The following is an 18,769-nucleotide window of genomic DNA, read 5'->3' as shown; positions in this document are numbered from 1 at the left end:
TTACAGTATTTCAAAGACTTTATCAACTATCCCATATTTTGTCTAAGATTTGTTTAAAAAAAAATAATATGTTTGAATGCCCCCACGCCAGCGTCTTAGTCGTATTTGGAATTACAAACTGCTTGTCATCGTTATAAGTAGTAACTACGTCTATGGGAAAGAGAATTATTATTGATTTTTGAGTTGACATAATGTTTAGGCACGCTACCTGCTCTCTAATAACATTATCTATAACCACATCCAAATATTCTATGAGGGTCCCTATTTATAACGTTTTAGTTGGTTGATATAACACCAGCGTCTTTTAAGAACGTGAATTATTGAATTTTTTGAAGTAGTACCTCATACTAAATGTCATCTAACCGCCTGTTAAAAATATTGAACAATTCATAGACATAAATTTAAGATTTAGTCAAATCGTTAAGCTAATATTTTTTCGTTTCAGACTGTTTAAGGAAATTATTTTTCTTTAACAAAAATATTATTTTTTATTTACAGTTTTTACTAAATCGATACCTCCATATGGATCGACATTTGAAATATCAAAATTTTAAAAGGTTAGATTCGTTCTTTTCACTGCCTTAAAATATGGAAATTCTAGCGTTAAATAGTGGTAACATCATCTTTTACTTTAATGTTGTTGTTTTCGTGAACTGTTTCAAGCGGTTCATGCAACTTACCTTTTATCAAAAAGTAAAACACTAACATACATATTGGATTATGTACGCCACCACCTGTAGCACTCACTAGACGCACCTTTTTCATATATATCACCCTACAATTATTTTATTATATCCCTGGCCAATGTTTTAAAATGAAATGGCTTTTGTTAACCGTTTTGCTTCAGTCTACAGGATGTTGATAAAACTATCGTATATGTGGGTGTGCAGGCAACATTAGTTTTTGACATTTTCGTATATAACACCCGACTATGACTGGCAAACTATAGCTACAAGATAGATGTGGTGGTATTTACTTCTGAACGAGTTCCTTACTCCACCCATACCTTCATTTTACTGATATATTTCTAATATTTTACTAATGTGTTTTTGATAGCACTAATTATTTGTAGTTATGTGAAGAATTTTCGATAGTGAAATATAAACCTAACATAAGTTTTAATTATGATATATATATTTTCTATAGAAATAGGCAGCACAAATATTAGTTTTTAATTACTAGACGGGATTATTTGAAAAATGTGTCATAAAAGCAAGACATTACCATTTCGCATTAATAACGGAAAAATTATTCGCCAGTTAATTTGCAGTATTATGGGTTTATAACAACTCACTATTGCCTATTTAATTGCTGATAAAATAAAAGTAAGTAAAAAAAAATAAGTAGTTACGCGGCTTTAACATGGTACGCAGTATTATGAAGTTACAAATCATTTAACGCTGATAATTTGCTCTTACTAGCAAGTTTGCTTATTTTTTTGATAACTTTTAATGGTTATGTAACGAATTTCCTCTTTGTTTATAAATTTGTGAATTTTCTGCTTTCCTTTTTCTAGTTATTCTGTGCATTACTTTTGACAAAAATGCTACATTTCCTTGCAAGTTGGTAAACAATAGCGAATAAAAAACGAGCTCACGCGCTTAGCCGCTGGATCGCAATGCAATAAAATATATCTTGGGAATATAGTTAATAACAATATAAGAAGGTAGCAAAACTATCTTTTAGGAATTGATGTAGTTATATAAAATATGTTTAATAATTACACACATTTTGCTGTATAAATGTTGAATTTGAAAATTTTTTTAGATAATTGTGTATCAAACAAATCCATAACCTTGTTTACGGAGATTTTAGCTAAATATTACAACAATAGCTCGCAATTACTTGTTAACATACCAAGGAAATGTAAACATTTGCGAAAAGTACTGCATATAAGTATGCTTTAGATAATTGTGTAGCAAAGAATTCCTTAACATTGTTTACGGAGATTTTAGGTCAACATTACAACTATAGCTCACAATTACTTGTCAACATACCAAGGAAATGTAAAAATTTGCGAAAAGTACTGCATATAATGCTTCGAAAATTGCGTATGATTAGAAAAAGTGTAAAAAACAACAATTTATATTGTAAACATAACACAATTCAGATTGCTTATGATTACTTACTGTACGGTAAAAATATACATATTTGTCATAATTTTGTTTAACGAGATGTTGGGAATATCACAAAGCAATACAAAATTTGCGCTAGTTTGAATGCTCACTGCAAGGATGGCATTGAACGTAACATTATCCTTCACTATGATCTTTTCTCATATACGGAAAATTCCTTCCATTGCAATTCGAATGCACCACGTCGCAATGCGTGTATAACATGAAAACCACGATTAGAGGTCGCCCAAGGTGAAACTCTCATGTAGTATGTATCTGGAGCATTTAACTGAACATATGTCAAATGAATGTCATCACGTCGTGATATTTTTTGTAATTTTACACACCAAATAAAGATAATTATGAATTTATTAACTTAGAAGTTGCTGAAGGCCACACTATCATGTAATATTTATGAATAACATTTAGATAGACTTATTTCAACTGAAGGTCATTTCCTCATGTAACATTTTTTCTTTTTTTACACACCAGACAAATGTCATTTCAAGGTTAACTCAAATGCTTATATTGGCAGAGATCGAAATAATATAAAATTATGTTATGTACAACAATATATATGTATTTTCTGATAATTAGGTATGAATTCTGCACTTATTCATCGAATGCTCGAATAGGCCAAACCCCGTTTTCGAGACTGAAATATATATATTTTTTGCCGTTATATAAGGTATTCTATGCAATACTTTTATCAAAAAATTTTACATTTCGTTGCAGGTTCGTAGACAATAGCTAGTTATACAGGGTGTACCTGAGGTTGCAATACAAAATTTGCGCTAGTTTGAATGCTCACTGTAAGGATGGCATTGAACGTAATGTAGTCCTTCACTATAATCTTAAGAGTGTACCTAATTTTTAGCCTGAATCTTTTTATTTTGGTTATTTTTATGGAGTCTATACAAAGATGTTATTGATGAAAAACCATACCTTTCAATTGTTTTTGATAAATAATACAGATGTATATTTATTAAATAATACAGGATTTTGCATCAAAGTTTCTTATAAGTATAACAGTGAGTATGATGATATTTCTAAGACAAACTGGATTATATAAAAAGGATGATTTATGGCAACACTTTTGTAGTAAGTATTTAAGTTTTGATTAACTAAAAGTCGTCGGACCTTTCGATCGTATTAAATGTAGTAGATTTACCTAAACCTTCAAAATAAGACATATTGAATTTGCTACATCTACTATATACGTTGGTGCACATTTGTCAATATATTTGTTATGTTTGATAATTACATATAAAACTGCTGGTACTAAAAATCTACTGTGACATTTCTGTATTTTTAGTATTACTAGTTTATCTTATAAATTAAATTGAGAAGTTACTTTTTCAAAGATCTTATCATTAAATATATAAAGAAATGTAAAATATTTACGGAATATGTAACTATAGTTTCCAAAAATATAAACAAGTAAGCCGTTCGCTTAAGTTTAATCTTATTATAAGGGTTGTATAATGTGGGGTGTGTAATTAATATATCCATTTAATTTTGTTATCGGTCCATTGAGTTTTAAGGTGGAGAATAAGCACGTGAATATGCTATACGCTTATATGTATTTACTATAAGTTAATGTAAAATTCAATAGATGTCAGAAATAATATGGATTACAGCTGGAGGTTAGATTTGAATTGTAAAAACCTGCATGTGTGCTGTTGCGGTGCGCTCAGCATTATTTGTGCCTTCATCTTTTTAACCGGTAATTTGTGTATACATTACAAAAGTGGCAATCGTTGAAGAATAAAAAATAATACAATTATATTTATATACTAAAGCACCGATAATTAAGACGTAAAAGCTTACTTTTTTACTTCACAAAATGAACAAGTAACTAACACGAATTACTTTTGACGACAGTCTCGGGGATGTAAATTAAAATTAACGTAAGTATATAATAGTTAAAAATGACAGCCCCTAGCAGGTGGCCCGATTGAAAATTCAAAGAGGGTGGATACTCCTCACCGTTACTACCCATATTCTACAAGACCGCCTAGATGTACCCTGAAACAAGCTGATACAAGTTTGATTAGAAAACAAAGGATGCAACTAAAATTGTTATTTGTAGCAACGATAATCACATTTTGGGTATATTATTATAGAAAATTTTACTATAGAAGTCAATAATATTGTAGTCAGAGTAATGACGAAAAACTGAGTACCTACTAAAAAAATATAGTGTCTATTTTCTTGTCTCCCATAACGTATTGATCTATTATGCTATTGACAGATGTTATTAAATGCGTGTATTTAAATAGACATAAATAGACATAAAAATATAATGTAAATTGTATTTAATCGATTTTTATGGTATTATATATATTATTATATGGCCATCTCTATATTCCCTATTATAAATTTTTACTGTTTAAAATTCACAATTTTAGGACATTGTAGGTATCTTATATAATACCAGACTATAACACAAAGTAGCTGATTATTATTATTCATTACTAATTATATGTCTATATTGGCAAATGCTATGTAAATATGGTATTTATTAAACTAGAGATTCCGAAAACCATTTGCATTCAATGTCTGTTTAAAGGTAAATACAAATTTTGGGGACACTTTGATGTGTATTTTTATATGTTGACAGTAAAAGTGCTAGTGTCTTTACCTTTAAGAAGCATTTGCTGACCGTGATTGTTAAATAGTCACATCTAAATGATTCCATAAAATGTTATCAATACGTTTTGAAATAATGTACTTGCGTATCAATCTTAAATGTATACAGATTGTTGTATTAAAATGGTGTCCATTTCCACTGATAATAAGTCATTTCGCTATTATTCTCATATTTCTACCAAAATTTGTATCCCAGTTATGCGCGTTCATCTCGTTTAATTATTACTTGGTAGTATTGAACACTATTATGCCTATATATTTTTACGTCTCAATCTGATTTTTAGTAAAATAGCATTTTTCTGAGGGGGGATTCGGTTACTTAAAACGTTATAGTCATTATCTCTCGATAGAAAAATATATTTAATTAGCTATTATATTTATAGTTTCAAATTAGTTTTTTCATTGCAGTGACTGCGTTACTTATCGGATAACATATATTCCATTAATTTTTTAATAAAGAGATGCCATCTACGATGAAAGTTTTGTCGTATCGCAACTAGAGTTTATATGAAAGTGCTGGCCTTGTCTAAAATGTTATTTATTTTAAAACTATTATATTACATGAGATATATAAAAACATATAGTTTTATTTGTATTCGAAATAATTTTGATCTCAAATGTTTATCTTAAGACTTGATTATAGAGGAAAATCTGCTAGGGTTGTTTAAATGTACATCGTAAAAGAATTAACTTTATTTTTCTCATATTTAATATATCTTTTATTATATGGTCACGTATGTAAACATATTAGTCCCATTATCAGAGAAAGTAATTAATAAATGAAATGAATATGTCTCAGCTTATTTTATTGTTCTGATATTTACTTAAAACGTTGGGTGTACTGTAAAATCCATCGTGAAATATATAGGTATAAAAAATATTCCTTCATATTTTTTAGATTTGGTCAGCATTATATAAATAACAAATTTAATTAAATAAAAATAGATACATAATATTAAGGGGTACATTGGGGCTAATAGACCCGTATATTGAGGGGTAAGCTGTAATTTCAAATGTTTATATTGATAATCGCTTAAAAGTATCCTCCCTACGTTTTTGTAAGTGATTTTTATTTTTGTATAATTGTGATGTTGAAATTTAGTAGTTTGACTCATTTCTCGATTTTTGAATATACTGACAACACAGCACCATAAATCTAAATTCATTGCCAGCCGAAAGTAGCGATCTAACATGTTTTGGGGTTGCTGATCATGAATCTGAATTGCAAAATACTCTTATCACGTCAAATTATCAGTTATTAACACTAGTTGTAGGGAAGGGATATAAAAATAACTAGATATTAACTTTATAATTATATATGATGAATTATGATAGAAAATTACATTTTCAATTCCCTTAATTGAAGACTTTTTAATTCATCACTGCGGGACTCTCGGCGATAATTGCCAGATGGTTATTGTTAGTTAATAAATATTATTCCATTACATATTTTTAATAGAACAAAGACAAAGAACATATAGAAGGGTTGTCGTTTCAGTTTCAGAACTTGTTTGTGTATATACTGTCACTACACATACATATAACTATGTTATCATACACGCGTTATACCGAGCCATATGGATATATTTACGTCCGATATAATTTTGTCCCCAAATTTTGATCTGATTATAAAGGGAAAAGCAACTTGACCTACTGTAAATGACCCCAATGTATTATCGCTTGACTACAATTATGTTTGGGCGATGCCTGTTTTTCCATTAGTTTTAAGGTGTTTTTAGGTTCATATATTTTCGTTTCTTATTTGAAACTTTCAGTTTTCTGTTGCAGTTCTAAAGTATGCTGATAATGAAAACGATGTGTTAAAATTAAGTATGTTATATAAAATATACCTCTGGGGCTTTGTCAATTACAGATAAATATTTTTTAATTATTAAGGCCTCCTCAAACACATCTTAAATGCAAGTAAATCTTAGAGTGCAATCTTTATAAACCTTAATCTGTTTTGAGATAGAAATATCTCATGAACACTAAATCTGTAATGATTGAAATGTATAGACAGACTAATAAAAACAATTATGGCAACATCACAGGGTACACGGGTTTAGTATATACTTGTAATACCTCCTCGGACGCCTCGACTCTACATTTGTTCATTACTTATTTGTCGAACGCTTTAATAGCCCATTTAACGAATTTTCTTATTTGTAGATCTGTATATACTATACCTTTCTAGTCAAACAATTATTGAAACATTCTATGCAGTTTTTTGAAGAAATTTTAAATTTTCATGAAGGTGAGCTAGATAATTACAATACTTACCTGAAATCTTGGTAAACAGGATTATGGCCATTCTTTGACTCCCAATTATCTAAAAATAATTGTCAGCGTCTACTCGTATATAGTCCGGCGTAATGTGGGTAGCTATGAAATTATTAATAAATAACTACATATTTTCAATTCGTAAAATATTATTCTGCTACCTGTGTATCTTTATATTAGTTATAAATAATCATGTGCAGGATATATGTTAATTATGATCGAGCGAAATGAATTAATTGTCTTATGTTTATAAATTTACCTTACACCAATCTCAAGTTCCGACGCCTTTGTACCTGCCTGCCGATCGGGACCGAGCGACCCGCGATCGCGCACTACCGAAGGCCACAAGCGGGCGTCCCGACGCCCGGCGTCTCGGGCGTCCGTCGGTCCAAACCGCCGCCGTACCTACTCAAGTGGAGGAAAAAACGTGAAATGTAAGGTACAACAGCTTAAAAGTGAAGCAAACAATGAGAAAAAAATGTAGAACAAATAGAGCAAACAACAAAACAAAAAATTAAAAAGCATGTAAGAAAAGTACGCACTAGTACAAATAATAAATATAAAATAAACTTATAAAATACAATAAATTTAAAATGTAAAGGAGTAGAACACATAACAGGTAATTGAAAACGCAGCTTAACATCGCGCAATGTACAAGATAAGATATCAACGTAATTTTCAATTTCACGATAGTTATTTAACATCTGATGTAAAGGCGATTTAACTAATATACAGGGTGTTTCTAAAATAGGGTTCCAAACTTCTGCTGCATTTATAACTCATTAAAATAAGCCAAAAAGTTCCTATTAACATGTGCCCTAAAACGCACCCTTAGGAAGTTATATNATAATTGTTGTTCTTTACTGACTAAACCCCATATTTAAGCATTTCTTGATTTCTCGGACAACTTTGTTAAATACACTTTTTAAGGAAAACAAAAATTAAAGGCACTTTGCTTAGGGAAAATTTCGCCCTGTATGTTTTACTGCATATTTGATTACTGCCATGGCTTCCCAAGATAAGCAAAACTTTTTATCAAGAATAACTTTTTCTCGAAAAATCAACATTAAAAAAGTTTACAAGAGTGCGGTTTCCCTTCCGGGGACACACTGTTTCTGAAAAAAAAATCAAAACAACTCCCTACAGTGTGTCTGACTATTGGAAACTGATTCTAATCCACTACGAACAAAGCTAATGTGTTTTCTGATTTCTAAATATGTTTTCGCATGATAAACATCTGGTTTGTCGACAGGTATGTAACCAGTTCTCAGCCCTATACTCGTTGAACTATGGAGATGAGGAAGAGCAGGAGTAGGAGCAGTATGGCCACCACGTGGGGGTGTACTGCGGCAGCAGGAGTTGCAGCACTACTTGCGTTACCAGGAACATCGCAGGCCAGTCCTTCTCAAAGTAAGCGATCTTAGAAATCGCTGCATCAGCGGTTCCCAAACATTTTTAAAACACGAATAAGGAGAAACCAAAAACCGAAATAATATAATTTAAAATTAATCCATAATTAAGTATTTAAAAATAACATTATCCTACAAGATATCACCACAGTGATGCTTTGTTGTTTAATTTTATAAAACTGTCTGAGAATCGCTGGTCTAAACAAAACGACTCGTTACAAACGTTGACGATAGAAAGTACATGTAATTTCTAGATAAAAATGTTAAAATATAGGTCCGCTCTACTTTTGTTTCGAAGTTATAGCGAAACTGAAACATAATATACTTTTTTTAATTTTACAATTCTGATAATATTTTATCTTTTTCAGACTTCTACCAATTCCCGCAAATCATGAACGCGACGCCACTGGAGAGTCTGTACAGGGTGAATTTCTCGAATATTTCCTCGCCGTCGAACACTTCGCAGGACAATTTCACATCCAACGAAACACTTATAGACAGCGGCGACGGGGAACCATTAGGCGACTTGATCCTCATGGGAGTCCTGTCGATAGTCCTTGGTCTTATGATTCTCGTTACCGTTATAGGTGAGTGAGTTGATAAAATTAAAACACTCCCAATAGGAAATTTGAACTTGAGCTTCTAATAAAGAATCCTGTAAAAAGAACTTTAATTATTATGCAAGTCTTGAATAAAAAGAGAGAAATTTCCTTACCTGGCAATACTGTTTGTGATGTGAACAAGTTAATTTTTAAATCTTATAAGTAGGTCTAGTGTGGCGCGGAGTTTAACAGGACCGTAGTCAGATTACGAATGAAAACATTAATATGTTTACAGAAAATATGTCGCAACATAGTACTATTACCAAAGAGCAAGGCTGAGTAGAGGATAAAATACCTATACAAACCTTAGTGTTGAGAAAACGCTTCCGTGGCATATTGGAAGGAGTTAAAACATATTACTACGTGCTTTTCTACGTTTTTATTAACTTAATATGAACTTGTGTTGGGAAAATGACCGTTCAATGTCTATTGTTGACAATGAACAGTATGAGAAATTGTTGAGGCATGAACTATATATTAATATATTTGCTGGTAACTCCTAATATGTATCAGATAAAACTACATATGTTTACCAAAATGGTGTATCCTGGATTTTTCCAACTCTTTGCATTTTTTCTTTTATCGTACTATTGACTGGTCGTATATTATTGGCAGCGTATATATTTTTTTGTACATCATTCCATTATATCAAATGCTGCATTTAGGGATAGTCCATGTGATTCCAATTTACGGAATTACGGAATTTGGGGTTCTTTAGTTTGTTTAATGGAATATTGCTTGAAGGAACGGCGTCTGTAAGTTCATAGAAAAATACAGAGTCTTCAGTGCTGAACGAGACATGGTTCTTCAAATGCCTTGTCACTTTAGTTTTGTCACAAGAATTTATATATCATTTCCTTTCCTGTCCCTGTAACCTTCGGGATCACTGTCAAACCACATTGAAAATAATTATTCCCGTCTATTTCTTTTCTCTTTTGGCATTTTACTTCACTTGCTTTCATATTTTTGTACAGAATAGTACTGGAAAAACAAAACATTTTTTAAAGATATTTCCTGTACTTAATTATTTATTACATTTTTTACTTAATTGAGTCATCTACCACACAAAGAAATTAATATTTCCCGGCGTTAAAAAATTTCAAAAATTTCAAAAAAATTACTTTTATTTAACCAGATATTTGTGTCACCATGAAAAGAGAAACTTTCAAGTAAATAACCTCTTAACACCAAACAGAATCTGTAGCAAGATAATTGTTCACCAGATATTACACTTCAACATAACAACAAGTTGTTAACGTTTGGAAAACTTTGTTTTGTTTCTCAAAATTCTAATCAAAATGGCAGAAATTAAAAAAATTAAAAAACTCACGTTTAAATTAATTTAATTTCAAAATCAGTTTTGAGAATAAAAGCGGAGAAGTTTCGAAACATCAATAACTTATTAAGTGTTACAGAGCTTACAGTGTAACAATTACCTATCTACTTTTTCAGTGTGAGACATTTGTGGTCAATTAAAATTAAATTTACCTCTTTTCCGACAAATCTTTGAATGGTGTGGTTTGTATTTTGTATGTACAGATATTTGGTGGTTAGTGTTACTTTAACCTTATAGATAATGGGACCTGGTCTTGTTTAAAGTGGTTTCCGATAAATCTACCACGAATTGACTAACTGGCGAGAATATTTAATGCATACAAAAACTGCACTTCTTTATTGGTTGACTGAGTGGTAGCAATTGACACTAAAAAAAAGAACAGAAAAAACTCCTCCAGAAGGTGATTGGAAAAACATTGGAATTTATGATCTTAATGCACCATAACCCCATAACATTATAACTCTAAAACCTCATAACCTCGTAACCCCATAACGCGACCCCTTAACCCTGTAACCCTATCAACCCCGTAACCCTATAACCCAATAACCCCGTAACATGTTATTTGAAAGATTTTGTTCGCAAAAACTCTAAGAAGAACTGTTACATCTTTTCAGTGTAGATACAAAAAGAAAAAACCTCGAGTGTAATATAAATCGTATGCCCCAAATTATGGGTCTACAGGTGCTTGTATACCCCGGGATTTGGTATTACGGAGTTTCAGATTCAAAATGCAATTCCTCAGAGTGTCGTGGTTATACATCCTCGTATATTTAGGGTGATGAGAGTACAAAGTTATTGAGTTATGGGGCTATGGAAGCCTATCAACTCACAGTCATGTAGTGTCGAACCTGTGAAGTACTGGACCCATATTCCGGGTTTTGTGGTTATACACCATCGCTCAACCTCGAGGTTACAGAGTTACAGGGTTATTGTGCAATGAGATCATAATTTCCAATGTTTTCCAATCACTGCCCACTCAATCTCGAAAATCACTTTCTAAAGGAGTCTCTTGATGTTAGTGTCAAAACACGAATTGGTCTTTAGATTCAGATTTAGCCCACTTTTGTTAGAGGACTGTGTTCTGTTTTGTAACTAAATATAGGTTCTACTTAAAATGTACATTTTTTTTAATCTACGATTTCTTAATATTTTTTGACTGAACTAAACGTTATACGGAAATGACCATCCTGTATACGTAATACTTATAAAATGTGTCCATAGCTTAAAATTGAGTGAAACGCAGATCTCTTGGCTGTCTATCTGCATTAATTACGGAGATCCTATCGAGGAGGGACACCGTGTGCGCGAGGACCCTAGTATTTCGGAATGCCACGGGGAATATATTCTTATTCTACGTAGGCTACAGAGGGCCTCCAAACTGGGGCCGCTGTAAAAGCTTATTCACTTATGTTGTCAAAATATCTCGAGGTAGATGCGGCCCAGAAAAAGTGGCATTGTGCACGCGTTACGCCTACGACTACGGAAAAGCTGTTGGGAGGGCGAGCTTCCGTACGCTTTCGCAAGAGTCGTGGGAATTTTAACTTTTTTAAGACTTTAAGGCCGGGAAACAGTAAAGGAAAATTTCGCATTTAAAAGTTGACGAATAAAAGTTTGCTTTAGCAGTGCAAAGGTAAATGGGTTGAGCATGTAAATTAATGATTTTTTAGGCACCAATTTTTATAATTAATAAAATTAACAACATTCAGGATGTTTCTGGAGTACCACAGGGTTGTATCCTTGGCCCCCTTTTAAGGTTTTATATGTTAATGACATGAGTCAGGTTTTATACGTCAATGACATAGCTATTGACCTAGATATTAACATCATACTCTATACCGACCACGTTAAACTTTTTTCTCGCAAATGTTCCATATCCGATTACATTAAATTACAAAATAACCTTTTAAAAATTAAAGAATGGTATGATGGAAATATATTCCCACTAAATAGTAAAATGCAATGTAATTTCTTACAATCACAAGTCATGCGCATTTCGGAAACTGACAATTTTTGGAAAAATCGCTCGTATACCTGTAGGTTAATTTTGTTTTTCTGGTGAAATTCAAATTTCAAAAATGTAACCAGTGGCGGCGGGAGGGGGATAGGGTACCTTGTTTTAAATGGCAACTACATTTTTTTACTGGACCATAAGAAAGCTTAGGTTTTTCTGATTAATATGATGTGCTACATATAGGGTTGGTAGAGGAAATTTCGGAAAAGGATTAAAAAACCGCAAACTCCTATTTATTTGTGGGTACACATGTCCGCAAGTGACCCATTTTAAGTATTACGTCAAAAGCCTAACGCTGGCTGGTGTAACAGTTGCAAGGACAAAGAACAGACGCGGGACGCACCAGGGTTCCAGGAAAAGTTCCACGACAGATTGGCGCCAAGGACCAGATACTTATGCCTGCAAGCGACTCCACACCACGACTCTCCAGCGAACGCTCACCCCGACAACACTTCATTTTCACTAACGTTTTCAATATAAAATACTTTTATTTACCATTGAGAGAGTTTCATTTTTGCTGCACACCGAAAGCAGCCCTAATATATATTTTTTTTCAACGGGATAGCAGTCTACACGCCTGAACATAATTAATTTTTATTGAAGTGTCAACAGTCAAAATGAAAAGTGATGCCTCAATAATTCCCTTTTCCTACAGCAAAATCAGTGTCTTTAATCAGGAACTTTTCGAATGGAGTCATTAACAGAGACATAAAGGATTGAAATAAGTCCTAAAATATATTTTCAACATGACAGCGCTCCGCCACATTACACAGCCATCGTAAGAAACTATTTAAACTATCAATTTCCATGTCGTTGGATTGGCAGAACAGGGGAAATTAAGTGGCCGGCAAGTTCTCCCGATTTAACCCCACTTGACTTTTTTCTGGGGATATTTGAAAAGTAAGGTATATGGTGACAGACCGGACAACATTGAAGACCTGAAGCAACGCATTCGCCATGAGACCAGGCAAATACTACCTGAAACAATCAGGAATGTGCAGAGAAAGTTTGTCGACAGGCTGGATTATTGTCGAGCTGCACGCGGTCAGCAGTTTGAACATTTGGTTCATTAAAGTCAAATAAAAAGAACTATTTCAACAAAATATGTTTATACCTCCAAAAAAAAATAAATAAGAAGAATTTTTTTTCGATTTTTTTCGGATATTCGATTTCCTGGTAAACGGTTACATTTATCGGTGTGAATAAAGAGTACATAATTTTTTCTCAATAATTTCTGTGATGTCTAGCAAGAGAAGAAGGTTATGACCAAAACAAATTTTGAGTTCTTGGTAAAGTGCCCTCTAACGGCGCATAATGAAACTTTTCTCTGACTGGTCCAATAGAGCTTCGTCTACTTAGTGGGTGTGCCAAATGACGGACTCATAGAACTTGATTTAAATAAGTTATTTAAATAAAAAAATAAAAAAAATGAACTTTGACAAGCTGTAACTTGCAAACTGACAATTCGAAAAAAATTTTCATTACATACTGCTATTATTTTAATCCGTAGAATAACCTCCCGGAGTTTCCTGACGGACTTTCAAAACACCCTGTATATTGTGTTATTTGAATAAAAATTGTGCTATTTTCAGAAGTCTTAAAATTATTATGAAATTTTCTTTTTTTTAATAATCATAAAATCCTTAAACCAATTTTAACTCTTAAATCTTATGTCATAAGTCATTTTGAATACTTGTAAAGGCGGGTATCCACTTGTGGCAATGCTCCGTAACGTTACAACGAATATGTTACGACCTGTTGCAAAAGGTGACACGGTTCGCTGCGAAAGTATGTGTGGTTTTGGTCGTATCATTCGTTCTGTAACGTAACAAAATAGGGTTACGAGATGACATAGGAACATAAACTCGCAGTATGAACCTGACTGCACTTAATAGATTCGTCACTGCAATTGCAGTTAGCAGCAGCGTCATATATTTTTATTCATCTTACAATTTTGAAGCATAAGAAACGGAAATCTCCGGAAATCTTTTCTTTACTCCACTTCATGGCACAAACAGGGAAAAACACACTCTTCCTAGTCACTGCAGGAAACAGACTGACCCCAGACCATATACAAAAGACTGACGAAACGAAAAATAACACAAAATCATATATGCAACAGGCAACGTTACGGACAAAAGGGTAACCCCGTCTCAACATGTGGCAGAAAGTACTGTTGCATCCCTTTGATGCGACGACTAAAAACCGACAACTGATGGTTCGTCCCGGATCAGTTACGCGTGTCAAATTTGTTACACGTACCATGCAACAATTTTCCGTCTCCACTAGCTGTAACGTAACATGTTCGGTGTTACGTTACGGGGCATTTAACACAAATGGATACCCGCCTTAAGACTGATGTAAACAATAAACCATAGTAATAAAACCACTATGAAAACCGCAGTAATGATGAATAAATAGGCATTTGTCAAATGAAAAGAACACAGTATAGTATGTCTTTCTTTTAAACATAACTTCAAGTATTTTTTTCGCGGAATCTGTAAATATTTTCTATTTATTACATTCTATTTTTGATGACGCACGTATCCGCAAAGTTATTTGGATATGTTGTAAATCACCCCGTGTAAACAGAAATTTTGCTTTTTCGTTTAGGTACTCATGCATACTTTCGGCCACATTTTCGGGAAGGGATATACATAATTCCGAAATGAATTTTAATACGGGGCCTAAAATTATGGAAATCTCCAAACGCTTGTTTACACCGCATTACGTATTCCAACAATACATCTTCAAAAACGTTTCCGTAGTAGTACGTCCGGTGCTAGTGGAGGTTCTCCAAAAGCCGAATCTCTAACTCAATCTCTCCCGAATCTCGCTGCATGGACAGTTATTAATTGCCCCGGATATAAAAACGGATTCGGAACTCCGAATGAAATAATAAGCAGAATTTAATTTTTACATCGGCTAAGGACAATAAGCTGCTCAGTTGGGCGCATCCATCACTGTTATTCTTAAGAATTTAATTTCCTTTCCTGTAGCGTAAAAGAATTTGAGCCGTTTATGCCGGCAATTAATTTTAGGATACTTTTCCTTTTTTGTCAGAACCTAATTCCTGCCGCATATCGTATTGTCTCAGACTTAACTGTTGGGGAACTGTAATTAATCATAGACTCAATTAAAGGTGTGTTCGATTATTCTGTTGTATACAGGGTAGCCTAAGTTGTAGTTGTTTAATTAAATATAAGACTAGTAGGCTTTCCTTGATCTTTTCTATAAGTTTCAATTTGTGATACTAACATAAAATGATTACTGTGAATAAAATAGTATCCGAGGTCTGTTAAAAAAAAAAATAAACGAATTTTTTATTTTTATTTTATTTTTTAAACTTTGGTTTTAATTTTTTACACTATTGGTCCTTGTTTCCTTCAAAGTACGCCCCTGTCCTATTCACACACTTTTCTCAGCGATGTTTCCATTTTGCAAAGCAGTCCTGGATAGCTTCATTTGAAATGGCCTTTAAAGTCTGTGACGAATTTGCTATGATGTCATCAATAGTTTGAAAGCGGCGTCCTTTCAGCGCTGATTTTAATTTTGGAGTAAGAGAAAATCGCAAGGAGCTAGGACTGGCGAGTAAGGAGGGTGAAGAAGGGCAGTAATCTGATTGTTGGCACAAAAATGACGAATTGACAAAGGTGAATGTGTGGGCGTATTGTCATGGTGCAAGAACCATGAGTTTCTCGCTACAACTCTGGTCTCGTTTTGCGGATTTTTTCACGTAATCGAAAACACCTTGATAGTACACACGGTGTTTCACCTAGAGGCAAACATTCAAAATGCGCAATTCAATTAAAGTCGGAAAAACAATGAGCATCTTTGACATTGGATCGAAACTGGCGTGCTTCTTGGGACGTGGAGATTTTTTGCCAATCCATTGTAGTGACTGAACATTTGTTTCAATGTCGTAGTCGTAAACCCAGCTTTCATCTCCCGTTATGATCCTTTGAATGAATGTTTCATCGTCATTGGATCGTTCAAGGAGTTGCCGACAAACGTTCAAGAGATTCTTTATGTCAAACGAGGAACAAATTTTGCAGCAACTCGCTGCATCTTCAATTTTTCAGCGAAAATTTCCTGGCAGGACCCATTTGAGATGCTAATATCGCGGAATTCCTCTAGGCGTAGATCTTGAGATTTAAGTAACAAGCTGCCACTACACCTGGCTGCGCTTAAAAATAGGTGGGTTGACGATCCACGATGGCGGTCCCACGTTGGGCGCCACGACGCGAATGCGCCTCATTCTGGCTTGCTCCCGGCTGAGGAGACTTGTCAGATTCTCCCCTGAGCATCATCAGGGGGTCGTAGACCCGCGTGATTGGATTGGCGGGATCGTAGTATTCAGAGCCATTCTTCACCTCCGATGCGAGTGCGTTAGACGCCTGCTTGGGGGTTGGACAGTTCCCTGGCATCTCGATTCTTTCCCTCTTGACGTAAGGTCCTCAACGAGGGAAAGTGAGATTTCTGATCCTCCGCCATCGTTCTGAGTTCGAGGAGCTCAGGTGGAGATTCCACGATCTACTTGTTTGTGGGATATGTTGGCCAATGCGATTTTCTACTTTCCGTTTAAATAACATGGGGAAAATTATTTTTCAATTTCAGAATTTTATATATCTTAAAAACCAATGGACGGATTTAAATGACCGAAACGTATTCTTGTAGGGAATTGAACGTTCTACAAAAAATGTCCCTTATCATTTTTTGATAAACCTACTTGTATAAAAGTTATTCAAATTCAAAGTTAAATTTATCTTATAGTTACACTTTCTTCTCCAGTTTCAGGTGAAATGATTAAATTTATCATGAAATATTCTAAAAAAGGCATTTAAAAGTCAAAATTGATAAGTTTATGAAGTCTTTCAAATTAATACGATTGAAAAAATCATTTCTGGGAAGAACCAATTAAAATCCTTTTTATCGTAATAATTGATGTTATGTTGTTGTTATTAATGATAAATGACTTTTCGGTTGTGATAGATTAAAACTTATCATTGGTAAAAAAATAATTTTAAAAAATTTCAAATACTATTTAATATAATATAAAGGATTTTAATTGATTCTCCCTAGAAATGGTGGGTTCCTCAGTCATATTAATTTGAAAGACTTGATAAACTTATCAATTTTGACTTTTAAATGTCTTTTTTATAATATTTCATGATAACTTTAATCATTTTACCTGAAACTGGAGAAACAGTGATTTATAACATAAATTTAACTTTGAATTTGAATAACTTTGGTACGAGTAGGTTTATCAAAAAATGATAAGGGGCATTTTTTGTAGAACGTTCGCATCCATAACGCATCTCGTTGTTGCGAACTGATCAACAAACTCAGCACTCATGGAAGACATGTAATATGCCATTTCTGACTTTTATTACGTTTATGTTACGACGAATAAAACGTACAATCTTATAAATTAACTATTAGCGATTAAACTTAAGCTTTTCCACTCACACCTCCATCAACTGTTTATGAACAGGTCAGCACAGACTGGTTCGAATAGTTACAGCTCATAAACAAAGCATTTTGAAATATGATACAATATTAAATATCACTGATGGAAATGCTATTACAAGTAACTTTTTAAATATGTTAGCATTAATAACTTTGATTTTATTTTTAAAGCATTTTAAATAAATAAATCTTGCAAAATTAAATTATAATCAAGAATTTGGTATACAATTTATTGTATTTACCGGTGCTACATCTAATTCAGATTAACGGAATTAAAGGTCAAACACGTGGCAAGTTATGAATTAATATTTATTAATAATACTCCAATATAACTTAGTTAAGAAGGAAGTTTTCGACAAAATATGAAGGAAACTTTGTTAATATATGTATTAGAAGACAAGGTAAACATTTTTTGTTCAGTGATGCGCAAAATCTTACTTTTTCCTCTGTATGAAAATAGTTATTTTTGTATCCAGAACGCGAAAAGGTACTTTTGCGTTCAAGTATGGAAGTTAATTTTGCGTCGCTAAAAAGCATTTCTCGTTCGAGATGTAAACAATATTTTTCGAAAACTGCAATAAAATAAGGCAATTGTGTTATAACAACAATTTAATTTATGTTTGAAATCATTTGAACCGTGTTTGAATCAAGACGGATTAGCGGTGACTATCATAACATAGTACCCTAATAAACAATACAAATTTGTTGTTTAAAAAGAATTATATATTGTAAGTGTTTAATTCAAAATGAAATCGGAAGGTGAAGACAAGTATTTACCAGGAAAAGTATTAGAAGCAGCACAATGTGCTGTTTCACAATTAATCCCTAAAAAATCCTCGAGACAGTACGAGATTGCCTACAACGACTTCAAAGGGTGGTGTAGTTCGAAGAAAATT

General features: G+C 33.2%; 1 protein-coding gene across 1 annotated transcript in view; it reads left to right on the top strand.

The window, feature by feature from the left end:
• Positions 1-8,335: 8,335 nt before the first annotated feature.
• LOC108905009 (5-hydroxytryptamine receptor-like) overlaps positions 8,336-18,769 on the top strand; it is a 102,216-nt gene continuing 91,782 nt past the window's right edge. Inside the window, exons 1-2 of the mRNA XM_023455599.1 lie at positions 8,336-8,456; positions 8,824-9,042. Of these exons, the coding sequence (XP_023311367.1) occupies positions 8,336-8,456; positions 8,824-9,042 (340 nt within the window). The remainder of the gene's footprint in view (positions 8,457-8,823; positions 9,043-18,769) is intronic.

This window comes from Anoplophora glabripennis, unplaced genomic scaffold (genome assembly GCF_000390285.2).
Source record: "Anoplophora glabripennis isolate ALB-LARVAE unplaced genomic scaffold, Agla_2.0 scaffold73, whole genome shotgun sequence".
Taxonomy (NCBI): Eukaryota; Metazoa; Arthropoda; class Insecta; order Coleoptera; family Cerambycidae; genus Anoplophora; species Anoplophora glabripennis.
The sequence above is the reverse complement of the archived record's forward strand: the minus strand, read 5'-3'. Positions and strand labels throughout refer to the sequence as shown.